The 16,172-nt window shown below is 33.2% G+C and overlaps 1 protein-coding gene across 2 annotated transcripts in view; it reads right to left on the bottom strand.

Moving 5' to 3' along the window:
* Positions 1-661: 661 nt before the first annotated feature.
* The window catches only part of GUCY1A2 (guanylate cyclase 1 soluble subunit alpha 2), a 600,412-nt gene continuing 584,901 nt past the window's right edge, over positions 662-16,172 (bottom strand). For both annotated transcript variants that reach the window (XM_061440208.1, XM_061440207.1), the window contains one exon: positions 662-15,190. In XM_061440208.1, the coding sequence (XP_061296192.1) occupies positions 14,983-15,190 (208 nt within the window). In that variant the 3' untranslated portion in view covers positions 662-14,982. The remainder of the gene's footprint in view (positions 15,191-16,172) is intronic.

Here is a 16,172-nt window from a genome sequence, read left to right as displayed (position 1 = left end):
ACTTTTCTGATTAAAGCATCTTTCCTTTCTATGGACACTTGCTCCTTAAATTATTGGATTTTGAGTGGCAAGCAGCCAAATAAGAATTTGGTAACATGGAGAGCCAGAATACTGTGTATTGGCTTCTTCGTCTTGCATTTCATAAAGTACCAAGAGAAGGAGTTAAGTTTAGGACAGAACTGTGTAGTTTGCACACAGAATTTGGAGAGGCTAATGACTTCTGCACTCAAAAACAAAATAAAGAAAAGAAAAATAGAAAAAAGAAAAAAGGAGATAGATTGGAAAAGAGTAAGACAAAGATAAGACTGAAACAAGCATTGGAGACCCATAAAACTCCTCAGTTTACAGAGTCCTGTGGCAAAGACCAAATTAAGAGTACTGCCTTTCCTCTCAACCTTCCCTCCCAAGCCTTCTCTCCAGTACTGTGGACACTGAAGTTCTGGAAGATATTTAATAATTAAGGAGAGTTTTCATATTATAAAAATAATTAAAAATTGGCCTTGCCTGATGTTGTGTCAGTAGCATCATATTTAGTCAAAATGATAACACATTGTGAACACTCCATTCACTCATTTACTGGTTCCCCATTCTTTCATTTACTATTCATTCATATTCTAAGTCATTGTCAGGCATGGTATGAAAAAATACACTAAGAAGGATCTATAGACTTGTCTGTTTTGGTATTGTTTATTGATTTAAATATTTTATAAGTGACAGTTTTGACTTATAAGGTAAATAAATGTTTGGTTTAAACAGAGAGTTTTGTAATGAATTATGTAAATATAACACACAACTGTTATTTCTACTTTGTTTTATAAGAATCCCAAATTTTTAATCACTGATTTTTCATATACAAATTTATCTTATTTTTTGGTCTGTAAATACAAAGACATTTTATATAATGAAACATACTATTTACATCATGCACGATTTAGAATAACTATAAATAAGCACAATCAAATGAATAAAAAGTGGTGTTACATCAAAAGCAAGGACGTTTAGAATCCTATAAGTGCTTACATACTTTTACACACACTAGTATTCTTAAACTTCTAGTGAAATGAGACATATTTCATCCTTTCAATCAGAAAGCTTCTCTAAACTTGTACTATTGAGTAAAGAAAAAATACCTTAAAATATAATATGAAACACCAAACAAACTTTTAAAATTAATGCTACATGTTTAAAGGATGCAATCATCTTTAAAATTCAAAAATAGCTTGACATTTCAAAACATATGTAACTTAACCATGCCCTATGAATATATTAGTATATATCTTAGTATTATTTTATGACATTGCAATTTAAGTTTGTGATAACTAGATTTTTAAAAGTAATGATTTACAAATTATAATTTGATAATAAAATAGCAAATGGAAAATACTATTTACATTACAGGTCAAACAAAAAATTTAGACACATAAGATTATAGCAAATGAATTGGACAAAACATTAAAACAATTCTGTTATCTGGTTAAGTAAAACCTACCCCATGCAGAGGAACTGAATGAAGGCCTAGCACAATATACTCATGTGATTTTATTAAGTGGGTTGGGGAAACCTGTTTATATTTGTATAGCATTTGAATGTTTGATAGAAACGCATTGGCTACTTACACATTAAAATGAGCAGGCAGATTTTTGTTTGTTTTGTTTTTATCTAAATACTGTTAGGGAAATGAAAACCTTTGGCTTGGTAAAATGGCTATTCACAGTTGAAGTGTCAGAATTCAGGTAGATTGATTTTGAAATGAAGAATGATATGTATTATTTCTGAAATACACTTAATTGTCTATGGCCATACCACCCTGAACATGCCCGATCTCTTCTAAAATGCACTTAATTGATAAATTTTAAAAGCATAATGAGACAGCTTTGTCACTTGATTACCAAAATTATAATGTGATTAAAGGCAGTTATAAAATTACAGTTTGTCCAAGGAAAACTTTTCAGGAAGTTTTTTTTTTTTTTAAAGAAAAAGCTGTTAATTCAACTCTAAGAAAATCAAAAAGTGGTTTTGCCCATGAACTGTTTTTCTATTTGAACTTAACCTGACTTTCGTAGTAGTAATAAGCTGCCATTATTATGTGAATCAATTTCCACATAGTTGGAATAATTTTTGCTTATTTCTAAATAATAAAAGGAAACAATGACTAGTAGTTGTTATTTTTGCCAGTCTGGGCCTTCAATATAAATTCAGTAAGAGGCAACAAAATAGAGGGAGAAAATGGGACTGTAGCTCACAGCTGTTCAAATGTCATCTTATATTTCATCTGTTTTCCTCAACCATATTTCTTCTATTTTTACATTCATTACTGAAAACATTTCCCTCAACAAATAAAAATGACAAAGATACTGAAGGTCATATTTCTTCCAAAAAAAAAAAAAAAAGTATTAAGGTCTATCATTTCAAGACAAAGGTTTTCTTAACACTGAAAAATATAGGAAGAAAGAAATTTGCATTTTCATAGATGTCAATTTATATGGAAGCTGCCTATTTTTTCACAATTTCAAAATAAATAAATATCAATGTGGAATAAATAAAAATTGATTGACATAGAAATTCTTCCCTTTGAAGTTTTAAATTTTCTGAATTTTTCATACCCTTTCCTTTGACAGATTACCTGATTTGTTATAGTAGAAGATCCCTGAGGTGTTCAATGAAGTTCAAATGAGAAATAAATACCAAAATTCAAAGGTATTTGACTTACTGAAGCAAATCTTTCCAGAGAGAAAACATAGCTATATCATTTCTACATAATTTGCTGTTAATGAACACAAACAAATGTATGGCACATAGAAAACTTATTAAAGAGCTTGAATGTAATATTAATACACAACAAAAAATTAATAAAATTTTCAGTTTTAGAGATTAAATATTTTTTAAATCTTGTTCAAGACTTGTTCAAATTATTGTGGTATTAGGGATATCTAAAATAGAAGAACATACTCTCTGTCTTTCTCATTATTCCTTTAAATGAGACGTTTTATTTCTTTTCCTTTATGAATCATATTATCTGCTAGAAATCACTGAATTTCCCTGGAAAAAAATGGTTTTGGATTGGGATTTGTAAATAATTGATCCCTCAATATAACTACCATAAAATGGTCCAACCTGTGTTTTTATACTTAAGATTATGGTAATTTGTTAATTCTAGTGAATAACTCAAAATGATGGTTATAAACATCTGAATACATGCCAAAATTTAAAGGCATAGAGCTAAGAAATTTGGAATACATATTACTTTTTCAATACAGTAGACATGAAATTGATAGCAAACATTTTCAAACCCTCCAAAAAGAACCCAAACACCATACTATGTCAAACTGAGTTACAGAAGAGTATACAGGAAGCAAGACAGTGTATCCGTCATCTCTAGACAAAGAGCCAACAAAATCAAGTGGTACCTGGGAAGTCGTTTTTGAAAAAAAATTTCCCTATAGGTATAAGAAGCTTCTTTTCTATTTTTATCTTTAGCAGTGTGGTACCCAAGGAAAGATTTACCATTTGAAAACAAGAGGATTTTTTCAAATTAAGATGTTTGTAGGAGGAGATTGTCCAAAAAGGGTCACCCTGATATTTCTTGAAATCGTGTTAAAATTCAATAAAAGAAGAGCATTTTAAAAAGAAAACAAAAACTCATGTTTGTCTTAACTGATGAAATGTCATAGAAGCCAAGTTCCCAATTGTCTCAATCATTTCTATACCCAAGTGGTCTGTATCTGAACAGTCACCTTCTTTTCCTTATCTCATGAATTCACAAAGTGTCCCATCATGTGAAAGTGAAAAAGCAATCTCAACCATAATAATAAAATATTATTTTTCACATACTTTATAAGAAAAAGAAAAAAAGGAAGGAAGGAAGGAAGGAAGGGGTGAGAGGAAGAGGGAGGGATCAAAGGAAGGAAAGGAGGGAGGGAGAGATAGAAAAGAGAAGCTAGGGATGCTGACAAACTTGAGCCCAAATATTTTACCGCACATAACACCTATAGATACAGCCATTCATTTCACATTCATAACTAATCTTACTCAGAAGTAACATCAAACTCTACTGTTTACTCAAGTTAGAGCCACACTTGATATTTGGACTCTTGCATGGTTTCTTATCAGCATAAAGACTATGCTAATATTAAATTAGATCATAATGCAAATATTGATTACAGACATAGTACCAAATATTCCCAAATTCTGCACTGATGGGCACATATAAAACAAGATTATTTCTTTCTTTAAATCTTTTTATTCTGATTAGCATATTTCCTGTTTCTTGATCAAAATTTTGACATGCTGAATTTCATGATATTCTGTTATGCATTAATAGTGTTTTAAAAATAAACTATAATCAGTTAGTCTTCCCATCTATCTTCAACTTTCTTCTAAGTTAAGAGGGTTGAGCTATTTAGGCAATTTAATGTAGGCAAAGTGATTTTTGTCTCTTGTAATCTTCTATGTAAGTGTCTTTTTTTTTTTTTTTGATTGCAGTCCAGCTGAAGTAAAATGGGATACTTCCTATAGTCAGATATTCATTTGCATTTTAGTAGGAGAATTTTTCTTTAGACAGGAAAAAAAGTATTTTAAGGATTAAAAGAAAAAGCAATGAGTACCAACTGTTTCAGGTCACTGAATTGCATAACAAGTGAAAGGGATGGATTTTATAATCGTCTGGTAACATACTTGAAACAAATTAAAAGGATAAGAATAATAATTTTGGCTACCATTCACTAGTAATTATCTTTGTACAACAAGAGCAAAAATATTTTTTTTAATTCCTTGAATTATTGTAGATAATTATAGTCATCCAGTTTATCTATACGTGCTTTGCTAGAATGAAATCTAACATAAGAATAAATTTCTTATTCTTTTTTTTAAAATTTCTTATTCTTGATAACACTTTCTAGTCAAATAATAAAAAAACAATTTATCTGAGACTTCAAGCCAATCTGATTTTAACCTGGTAATTTATATCAATAAAATTTGGAGAGGGAGGTTTCATGTTGATAACATCTGGCCACTCCAACATGGAGTTTTCTTTAACTATGGAGATTTGAACTAAAAAAAAAGCTTAAAAATTTGGGGGGGGGCAGATTTTTAATTATTTTATAGAAATAATTGGTGCAGATCATCCTAGTCTCAGGTATTATATATCATCTCATACTCTCCTGCCAGCCTTCAGCGATAGTGATATTGACCATAAAGGAAAGCTTCTTGGGAGTCAATAAAAATAGAATTGTTCTAGGAATTGAGATTTAATTAAGTATAGAAATGCATACCTTCTTGTTAGTCATAAAACATATAGAATAACATATTTATTGTTCAAAATTTTGAACATAAATTATTTTTCATTTAGATTTATTCTGAGAAGTTGAGATACTTTGCTCTAGATCCATATATAGATGAATGGGAATATAGTATACTTGACTGTTACCCTTAACCCTCATATTATTAAAAACAGCTTATTATTTTAAGTAAAAGAATGTTGCCAAATTTACAAACCATAGCTCATTGCCAAAATTAATAACTTTGACTCATTTATGACATCTTCTACATCTTTCTTTCTTGCAACAAATGGAAAACGTAGAGAAAAAAATTGAAATGCGATTTGTAATTCTTTGTTATCTTTTTCTTTCTCAGTGCTGAAGCACTTCATACCTTTAGAAAACTTTCAAAAATCTTTAGCATTCTGAAATTTTGCTATAAGTAACCTGGCTTTCAAGACAGCAACTTTTTGTCCTAAATTATTTTTTTTAACACAGGAAGCTCAACCTGGTGCTCTGTGACAACCTATAGGGGTGGGATGGGGGCTTGGTGGGAGGGAGGGAGGTTCAAGAAGGAGACAATATATGTAAACTTATGGCTGATTTGTGTTGTTGTTCAGCAGAAACCAACACAATATTGTAAAGCAATTTTTCTCCACTTAAAAATAAATTTAAAAAACAGTCTAATAATTCTGATTAAAAATTGCTCAGGTTTGTTTCTTCCTTTTAAAATTTCAGTTCTAAACAAACTCTGCTTGAATTAACTAGCTTCATGTAAAGTGAAACATCTTGAAATGATGTTTAGAGACTATCTAACCCATTTAATTTTAAAAGACTGGGAGTACACCTTCATCTCTCCTTCAGAACATCATCAAATGTTGTGAGGTAATTGTCTCCCCAGCTCCAGGACTCTGGAGCATCCCAGAGAGGATGCTGGGCCTAAGATGGAAAGGCCTGGTGTCATAAAATCTTTTATCTCCTCTAAAGTTGATCACCTGTTTTGCTTGCAGCTAAAGCCCAATTTGAAAGCAATGTGAAGAAGAATATAGAATATAGTATAGATCCCCCAAGCCATTATATAGATGTAACTACACAGAATAAATATTTCCTTATCTTTGTGGTTAGATTTTCCAACTAGGGAATGATATAACTTCTATAATGTCAGAACAACAACAAAAATGAAGTACAAAATCAAATTGTATTCTTCTCTCTGAATGTTAGCTCGACCAGGCTTGTTATAAAAGGAAAAAAAATATTTTGCTTTAGTATTACTTGAACACAAATAGTCTTTTGTGCTAATTTTCACAGGCTTTCTGTGATATACATCTGATCTGATCTGATCTGGTATTTTTTCTTCTTTGCTCCTCAAGTCCAGATATTCTGACACTTGCATTGATCTGAATCATCGTAACCAAAACTAGCTCTATGTACCACCTTCAGAGTCTCTATATAGAGCTTTGTGAGCTTCTAATTCCAGTTTCACAGATGTGTGCCCCTGCTAAGAGGTTGTCACTATCTCCTAAGAAAACTGAAATTAGTTCATGAAGGATTTTTTTCTATTTTCTTTTTAAAATAAAAATGAGCAAATCATTTGGCTTTCACTAAACCACATGTGTCTATTATGAAAACTGCCTCCCTTTAGGAGTATGTATACCTTCACAAAGAAAAAAGTTCAATCTCTAACCAATCTCACCTAAGCTCCTGCTCATCCCACCCCTCCATCTGTCCCTGTGTACTGAGTCTGATGCCAGGCAGCAAAATGGGAAGAACTGTCTTCAAAAAAAGTAAGGAGTGTGAGGAAACAATTTTGCAGAATTCTGATTTTATCCCAATTAATACATTACTGTTCTACTTGTTAATTACACTTAATAGCCCACAGTAAAAATTCATTTAGTAGAATCCCTTCTTTATCTCCAACTAGCCAAAAGGCCACAGAGGAAGATTAAATATAAACCAATTCCTTTATTTAAAAAATATATATCAAAAGAATTAGAAAAAAGCTGTTACTTAAGCTCACCATTTAGTTTTTCTTATCTCTTCTGCTTTCAAATAATTAGCAATAGTACTTAAGTCTAACATTAAGAGTGGTCTGATCAGCAACTACATAACTGAGGAAATTAAATTCACTGTAATTTTTTAGTGGACTCAAATATTTTTATTATTTATTATCAAAAGCATATTAAGGTATAAGCTTCCAATGATATACTAGAAGATGATCATCAAATGCTTTCTCAGTAGGAAAAAATAAACAACTTTCCCAGTGACTCAACACACCCTGTTTAATTTTTATAGGGGAATTTTATAAACTGTGTGTAGGAGGATGTTAATTTAAGCTTTGATGTTGGTAGTTGAAAGGTAAAATACTAGCAAGTTCACTCACGATTCCAATTGTGTTCAGATTCAAGATTATAAGGGAGTTTATCCATCTAGACAATAATAGAAGCTGTAATTAATGGACAGAGGAGCCTGGCAGGCTACAGTCCATGGGGTCACAACGAGTCAGACATGACTTAATGACTAAACAACATTCTTATTTAGAGGCTTAGGAATGGATTCTGACCTTATATGATTTTGCTAAATAATAATCAGATGATTAGAAGTACCTCAGTGTATCATAAATTTACCTGTTACTTTAATTGTAATCCTGATACATGATTCTAAATGAGGGAGGAACAATTTAACTACTAAAGGACTGATTATTATTAACCATGCTGTATCTGATTAAAATTATATTTTAAGAAAATAGAAATATGAATTAATCATTATGAAGCCTGTGAGATTTAGTGTAATTGTCAAATGAAAAGTACAGGCTATTTAAAATATAATTACACAATAATTTTCAGACATTTTAAAATTATACTACAGGTGAATTTCAACCAATCACATTCTGAAAGCCAAAATATTATTGTAGTTACTAAACATTCAGTATCACAGAAAACCGTGAAAATGACTCTTTAATCTTTCATCTTATCAGACCTAATAAAACCAATAGTTGAATTAATTACCTTATCCCAAGGTGTATCTATATTTTTGCCAAGCCTACACTCTCAATTAGTTCATCCAACCCATTCTATATTTTTGCTCATTTATCTATACTTCAATACGTCTATTTATTATATACTACAGAGATCTGAAAATCTGGGTACAAAACATTCACAATGCTTTCAGAGGAATAGAAATCATATTATGATAGATATCAATAATTATATATCAGAAACAATCTGATCAGAACATATCAATTACTTCATAGCATGTGTGAAAATGAAGAATTTATGAGAGAGATTAAGTGTGTTACCTGCTCAGATAATTTTTTATCTATCCCTTGCTGCTCATCTTGCTGTAGTAGAATGGTGAATATCATTTAAAAGTCCACACTACTTATATTATTGCTTATGTAAGACATGTCTCTCTTTCCCTGAACTTGCATAGGAATGCAAGTTTCATACATCATCATCATCATGGCTTAGATTATTGCTTAAAGGTTGTTATAAAATATTGCTAGGAAATAATTTTTAGATGAATGTATGATTCCATGTGAAAAGTACAGAGTGAGACTAAGCATCACGTTGGTGATGTTTTAGAACATAAAAACCAAAGCATTCAGAAGTAAGGCTGTTACTTTGACATTTACTTCTCTGTCAAAACATTCATAGTTCATATCTTGGTGGTAAGGGTCAGCAAATATTGTGATGTTCTCTGCACAGCTCTGGCAGTTTCTAAGAAAATCTTACTGTGTCTATAATGCCTAATAGTGAGCAATATTAATCCCTCATGCTTATCAGTATTGACTTAAGTCTATAATAAATTTGAAGACTTATGCTCAAAAAGTGGACTATAAATTTGAAACCAAAGCTGAAAAATTAAAACTTGTGAAAGAAATAATGCTATGAAACCTGGAGCATTTGCTTTTCAAAATAACTACAAATAAAATAATATATTTCTATCTCAGTCAGCTTGTATTTATTCCTAGTAGTTGGGATTATTTGAATATTCTTCAATGATCCCCAAATCTGGCTGTATATTAGCATAACCTAGAGTGATTTTCTAAATACAGATTCCTAGGCCTTCAACCTGAAACCTACTGAATCCAAATTTTAAAGGTAAAGCCCAGTAATTTGTGTCCCTAAAATTTCCTCAGGTCTTCCTTCATAGCTCAGTTGGTACAGAATCTGCCCGTAATGCAGGAGACCTGGGTTCGATTCCTGGGTAGGAAAGATCCCCTGGAGAAGGAAATGGCAACCCACTCCAGTATTCTTGCCTGGAGACTCCCAAGGACAGAGGAGCCTGGCAGACTACAGTCTATGGGGTCACAAGAGTCAGACATGACTTAGTGACTAAACTACTACCACTACTAAAAGCTTCCTAAGGCAGTCAGACACTGCCAAGCGAAGAGTTGAAACATTGAACAGGATCATTTCTTAGTAAGGATGGAACTGCCAATGAGGCACGTGGCTGAAGCTGTGGTCTGCGTGTCACAGCACAACAGAAATAAAGACACAGACTTGACTTCTCTATATCCCAAGTCCTTCCAACATGTCATTCCTTTTACTCATGTAATATCTACATTCAGTGCACACAAATGCACATTGTTTATTACTTTATAAAACTAAAACTATTCTATAACATAAGATTAGCTGTGATTCTTCCTGTTTAGAAATGTATCAATGACCTTTTATGAAAGGAAGAAGAAAGAAAAGAAGGAGCAATGACTTTTATGAAAGGAAAAAGGAACAAAAGAAGGAAGTAAACAGAAAGGTAACATAATACTCAGGCTTCAACTTTTTGAATCAAGTATAAGGAATTTTGCACACGGTCTCAAAATGCTCTGACAAAATTTATGTTAGTCTGTATATAACATCAGTCTGTTCTTCATTCAAGACCAGGAGGAGCGTGAAACTGAGTCCACAGCTGCAGTCAGTTTATCCATTTACAGTAAAATTCGTTCAATCATGTAAACACAGTTTATGTACATGGTAAGTCAGCTGGTTGTAAATTAAGTGTATTCATATTAAGAGCAACCCTTAAAGAATCATCATGTAGAATGTAGTATGTTACACTTTAACAATTAAGCCTCTCGTGCATTGTGTTTTTCAGGTTACATCTAATAAGATATGCTCATGGAAGCCTCTGAAATGACATAATTTTTGTAGCTGAAGATCTGCTATAGTTTTCCAGTCACCAAGTTGTGTCCGACTCTGTTACCCCCATGAACTGTGGCATGCCAGGCTTCCCTGTCCTTCATTATCTCCCTGAGTTTGCTCAAACTCATATCCATTGAGTTAGTGATGCATCCAGCCATCTCATCCTCTGTTGCCCCTTCTCTTCTTGTCCTCAATCTTTCCCAGCATCAGGGTATAATCTAAGAGAAATACCCAGGCTATAATATAGGGCTTAGGTCTTAGACTTGAATTTCTAGGTATTGTTGGCTGAAAGACATCTGGTGCCACCCAGAGCCTATTCAGAGCCACGTGTAATTCATTCTGAAGGAACATTTATTGAAATTGCACAAAGTGCTTAGAGCCAGATTGTATTTTGAAGAGAGCAGAGAAAGAAGCTACAGGTATAAGCAATGCTCCAGCTCAACTAAGAATGGTTAGTTCACTTGATATGTGCTTTGTTACTTGGGCCTGGAGTTTTGTGTATCTTCCAATCTGTCTAAAATAGGCACCTGCAACTGTTTCTATGGCCATGTTAGGTTCAGAGGTACAGAGAAAATGGGGTTTGATGGAGCCAAACTTGACTTGGTAAGATGGTTTCCAATGACAGCATGGAGTAAGAGAGGATCTGGGCATGGGTTAAGTTGTGCTGAAAATGCATACAGACAAAAACCTACAAATAGAAGTTTTACTGTCTTCTCTAATAATCCACAAACTTGCCTTGAGTTAGGAAGACAAGGAATCTTCAATAAATATATTTAATGACATTCATAATCTTGAGCTCCCTCTTTATACCTCATGATATCAAATATACCATTTCAACGAATATCAGTATGATTCTGTAGAAAAAGACATCCTGGCAGTTTTCCAAATTCTCTGTGATTTTGTGTTCTCTATCCATCAATTTAATTTTGCTTTATTGCTATAACTCTTTGGAGGAATTTGCCAAATTAAGACTTGTGAATGAGATTTTGTTTAAGTTGTTCTATTTTGCTCCTGGAGAGACACACAACTTTGCACTTTGACACTAAAACGCTATGCTCCTGCTACTATTGTTACTAGATAAGAAAAGTGTGAGATATTGAGAATACATACTTGAAGCACTGGATCCCCCATAAACCCACTCTCAAGTCTTAGGCCATCAGTGCCTGTCTCAGAGTCACTGTTGGTCATACACAGCTCACTGGATTTCACACATAATCAGACATTAAAAGGGAAATAAAAATATTTTAAATTTTTAAGAGAAGAGATGAGTATCAAGGCCGATTTTAGACAGTTGGACTAAACTGTTATCTAGAAGTTGTTTCTTCCTTCCCATCTCTACTCAACACTACACAGTCAAGAGTCCCAACTATATGTGTTCTTTAGGCATTGAGCATTATTCTTTTTATTATGGCTGTTACTTATTTATTAAGGTTCACAAAGCACATACTGTACAGTAGGTTTTGGGTACTTATGGGGGGTTTCTGGCTTTGTTATATAACTCATTTATTTGTAAACAATGACATTCCATTAAAATCGTATTGATGCCAACATGAAGGTTTGGTACTGATGGCTAGTCATAAAGTAACTTCTTCAAACCAGTTGCTTGAAAGAATACTGAAACAGAGGACTATAGGTGCCATTTTTTCCCTTAAAGTATCCCCTTTAGAGTGGATAAAGCCATTTCCCCAATTTAATACCACTTGATTTCTAAAGGGACATTCATTTAAATTCCTTCCAATCTGCCACACTAAAACACATGATGGATGTAATAGTTTGTCCATGCAAATACTGTAGAGATATTTGTCAAATGAAAAACCAAATGCCACCCATTATTACAATCACAATTGCTAATGGAGGATACATGTATTGTACTCTATAGGACACATAAAAATATAATGCTTTTTCACAGCCTCTAAATTCTATGATTGCAGCTAGAATGAATTGCCATTTTATACCATATTTTGCAAATACATATAGGAAGAGTGTAGCTACAATAAGTCAGCTGTACTAGGTTGGAAAAATGGTGATAGATCAGAATATTGCCTCAGACTATATCTTCAAAGATATATATTGTATGAAAAATGTAGTTTACATCCTGTTTGTGATATTGAATAGATCTCTGGCATATTCTTCATTGTGACATTTGTGACAACGTAAATAGCTACTTTTCTCTAAGTAAAATCATATAAACTAAGAAAGAGCTTATTCTTCTCACAAATTGAATATATACAATTCTTATCCCAAGCCCTATCAGCAACTACTAGATAATGAAGTAGATTGTCAAGGATGCTTTTAAAATATGCTTCCCACAGATAGTTTTAAGTATAGAGAAAATAACCATATGTTTAGAATAGTTGCTTAGACAAATCTTTACAAAAAGCAGAGAAATAGATCGGATGATTCTTGGAAGTCCCTTTCAGCCTTATGGTCACAAAACACATTGGTTATGATTAAAATACTTACAATTTACTATTTCACAATATGCTTTAAGTGACTGTGCAGAATAAGCATAAATGACTTCAGTGAGTTTGGTTCTTTCCGCATGCTCCTGCGCTATAAGAAGACCACTGGCATAGCTAAGGCATTTCCTAGTCTCAGCAGGAGGATTAAAGTGCTCCCAGAGCCTATTCTTTCTACACTGACTGTAAGCTTGCCCTCTATTCCCTATGGAAGAAGTGAGTTAATCTTCTATGCCACTAAAGAAATTATTTCGTGAGTAATTATTCACATGAGAGCACCTTGTCCTCTGCCTCCACAGCCTCCTATAAACACCCTGGCCTTCTTGCTCAGATGTGGTTAAAAACAGAGACCTAGATCCAAGGAGTGGAGGGACAGGCAAGGATTCCGAGAGTTCAGGATCTAGGTCCTATCTCCACATGAAAAGTGTTACACTAGTGTCCTCTTATGCTCCAAGGAGAGACAGAGTTCAATAATTAAAAAATGATAACCATTATAACAAATATTTTGCATATCTAAAAGTATGTACTAGCTGTATACTTAGGGAGCTTGAAAACACTAATTAATCCTCACAGACTACATTGGACACTAGTTAATATATTCCTTAACTGAGTTATGTGATAAGCAAATCATAATGCAGTCAAAACCCTAAACAGAAAAATGTGTTTTATTTAGTAGACATAAGCTACCAATGAATATACTTACTGGAGTAAGAAATTGGCCACCACAAGGTTTCAAGGAAACAACACTTTCTAACTAATTAGACTGAAGAGAAACTTAGTTTTTATATCTGAACCAAATTAGGAAAATTGTGGACACACTGTGCTCCTAATTTCAGGGTGAGTCTGGAATAATATTTGCATGCATGGTTAATCAGAACATGCAGTGGAAGCCTATTTGTAACTACTGTGATTACTAAGTATGAAGGTTAGGCATACTTCAGTGTTAATGAAGGTGATTCACTGAACTTAAAAGTCACATCAAATAAACTATGGAAGAACAGTAAAAAATCTCAAATTCATAAAGCACATTTTCCCTTGTTTTTATTATGCAAGAATAAACAACATCCTTGGCAAAATAACCTACACTTCTTTCTCACTAATGCCAGTGTTCAGTAATTTATCCCCAAGTGTGGCAGTTAGCCTTTTGGAAGCATACATTGAAGAAGGTGACAGGGCAAGGGGAGACTTACATGTCATTTAGTAGGATGCTGTTTATTATAATTTAGTATATTGTAAAAACTATGTATATTTAGAAGTGCTAAGTTGAAAGGGTCCAGTGTAGCAAAGCATTTTATTTTCACTGATATTTCTTAGAAAATAGCAAAAAGATCTTTAATCTTGGTTACAGATACATACGTTTGCTATTAGGAAATTCCATTTCCTTTGGATTCTGTGCTACATTAATGAAATCTAAAAGATATAATTACTAAGTAGATATACAATGCTTTCTTGGCATCTGAAATGCTAGGTTATGTTTAAGTCTAAGTGAAACTATATTTAACTTATAAGTTAGAATTATATAATGTATCAACTATACAGTAGCATATTCTGAAAAATCTAGTGCTGCATGAAATTATATAGAGGTATGTATAAAAATAGGTAATATCCCTAAAATATTTTGCAGTTACAGTTTTTCCTGCTGGGAAGTTTACCACACTGCCAAGATATATGTATGAAATGTCTGCTCAGAAAAACAAAATTAGAAAATATTCCTCTCATACCAACTCACTAAATGTAGGAATATATAATCAAAACTGGCTTTCAAAAGCAATACAAATATATAAAGATACCTATATGTGTGACAAACAAGAAAACATGGACTGTTGATTAGTTTTGAATGGGCCCCACATTTGTAATTAATTAAAATACATATATATGTATTATACATATATAATATATATATGACCTAAATCACTCATAAGAACGAATACATTGCCCCCTTGCTCTCCAGGTTTTTTATTGACAGTCATAACCCATCTTTTTCCAGGATTATTGCCTGACATAACAGAAATTCCACTGTTTGTTCTCAACAAAGCAGTGAAAGAGAAATCTCTCTCTTCATTCTCCTGTCATGACCCATGTTCTGGGCTTGTGCTTTTTGGAGGAGTCTTTGATCTGCAGCAGGTCTCAGAGGCTTGTCTCCCGGAGGAACATAGTGCCAATGTTGTAGGAAACCTTTTTTATTTTCGATGAAGAAAGAGAAGGCTTTGGCTGCTTAGGACCAGTTCTTACCTCCAGGAAATAGCAGATACCAGGGATTTCTTTTGGAAAGTTGTCTGGAAGCTCTTCACGGGACCGAGGAATGAATGTGAAACTTTCTTCTCGTTTTAATAATCTAAGAAGAAAATATATAATGTGAATCATATGGGCAGGAGAGATGAGAAAAAATGGACACAAACTTTAGAGAATCAGGAAGCCTATAAAAGACTGCATGCATGTGTGCTTAATAGTGTCTAACTCTTCATTAGTGCGTGGACTGTAGTTCCCCAGGGTCTTCTGTTTATGGGATTTTCCAGGCAAGAATACTGGAGTCGGTTGCCATTTCCTCCTCCAGGGTGTCTTCCCAACCCAGGGATTGAACCTGTGTCTCCTGCATTGGCAGGCGATTGTGTACTATTGAGCCACCTGGGAAGCCTGATAATAATGAATTAAAAAAGCAAAGTTGTTCCTGGTACTACTTGACAATATTTGTTCAAAGTTGATTTGATTTTTTGTTTAAAAGGCTAAAGAAACTGCATAATACATGTTTTTATTCAAACATGCAAGATTTACCCTTTCTGTTTTAAAAATCTGCCTAAAGTCTGGAACATTCCTTCAATGTTTTATAGACTCTGAATAAGCTTTAAATCCTATGTGTCATTCATATAAATCAAGTTTTTAGCTTTGTAGAACAGTCATAACTCAATGTGTCTGTGATATCTGGTTACTATTTTCTAGCAATACATATTTTGTAAACTTACCAGCATTTATTTGTCAAATAGATTGACTCTTCCAGTCATAAAGACAATTTTCTAGTATACTAATATTGGAGATTTATTCTTGACCAATTCTAGGAAAGGTTCAGTTTAATAGCCATACATAGAAAAGTGTCCTAGCATTTCAATTTTTAAAATTATTTATTTATTTGACTGCATTTAGTGGGTCTTGGTTGCAGCACACACTGCGTCCTGCAGGATATTTCCTTGTGGTATGCGGACTCTCTAGTTGGGACATTCGGACTCCAAAGGAAATGGGCCCAGTAGTTGCAGCTCACAGGCTTATTTGCTCCAGGGCATGTGGGATCTTAGTTCCTCAACTAGGGATCAAATCCACATCCT

This window comes from Bos javanicus, chromosome 15 (genome assembly GCF_032452875.1).
Source record: "Bos javanicus breed banteng chromosome 15, ARS-OSU_banteng_1.0, whole genome shotgun sequence".
Taxonomy (NCBI): Eukaryota; Metazoa; Chordata; class Mammalia; order Artiodactyla; family Bovidae; genus Bos; species Bos javanicus.
This window is presented reverse-complemented; position numbering and strand designations above follow the sequence as displayed.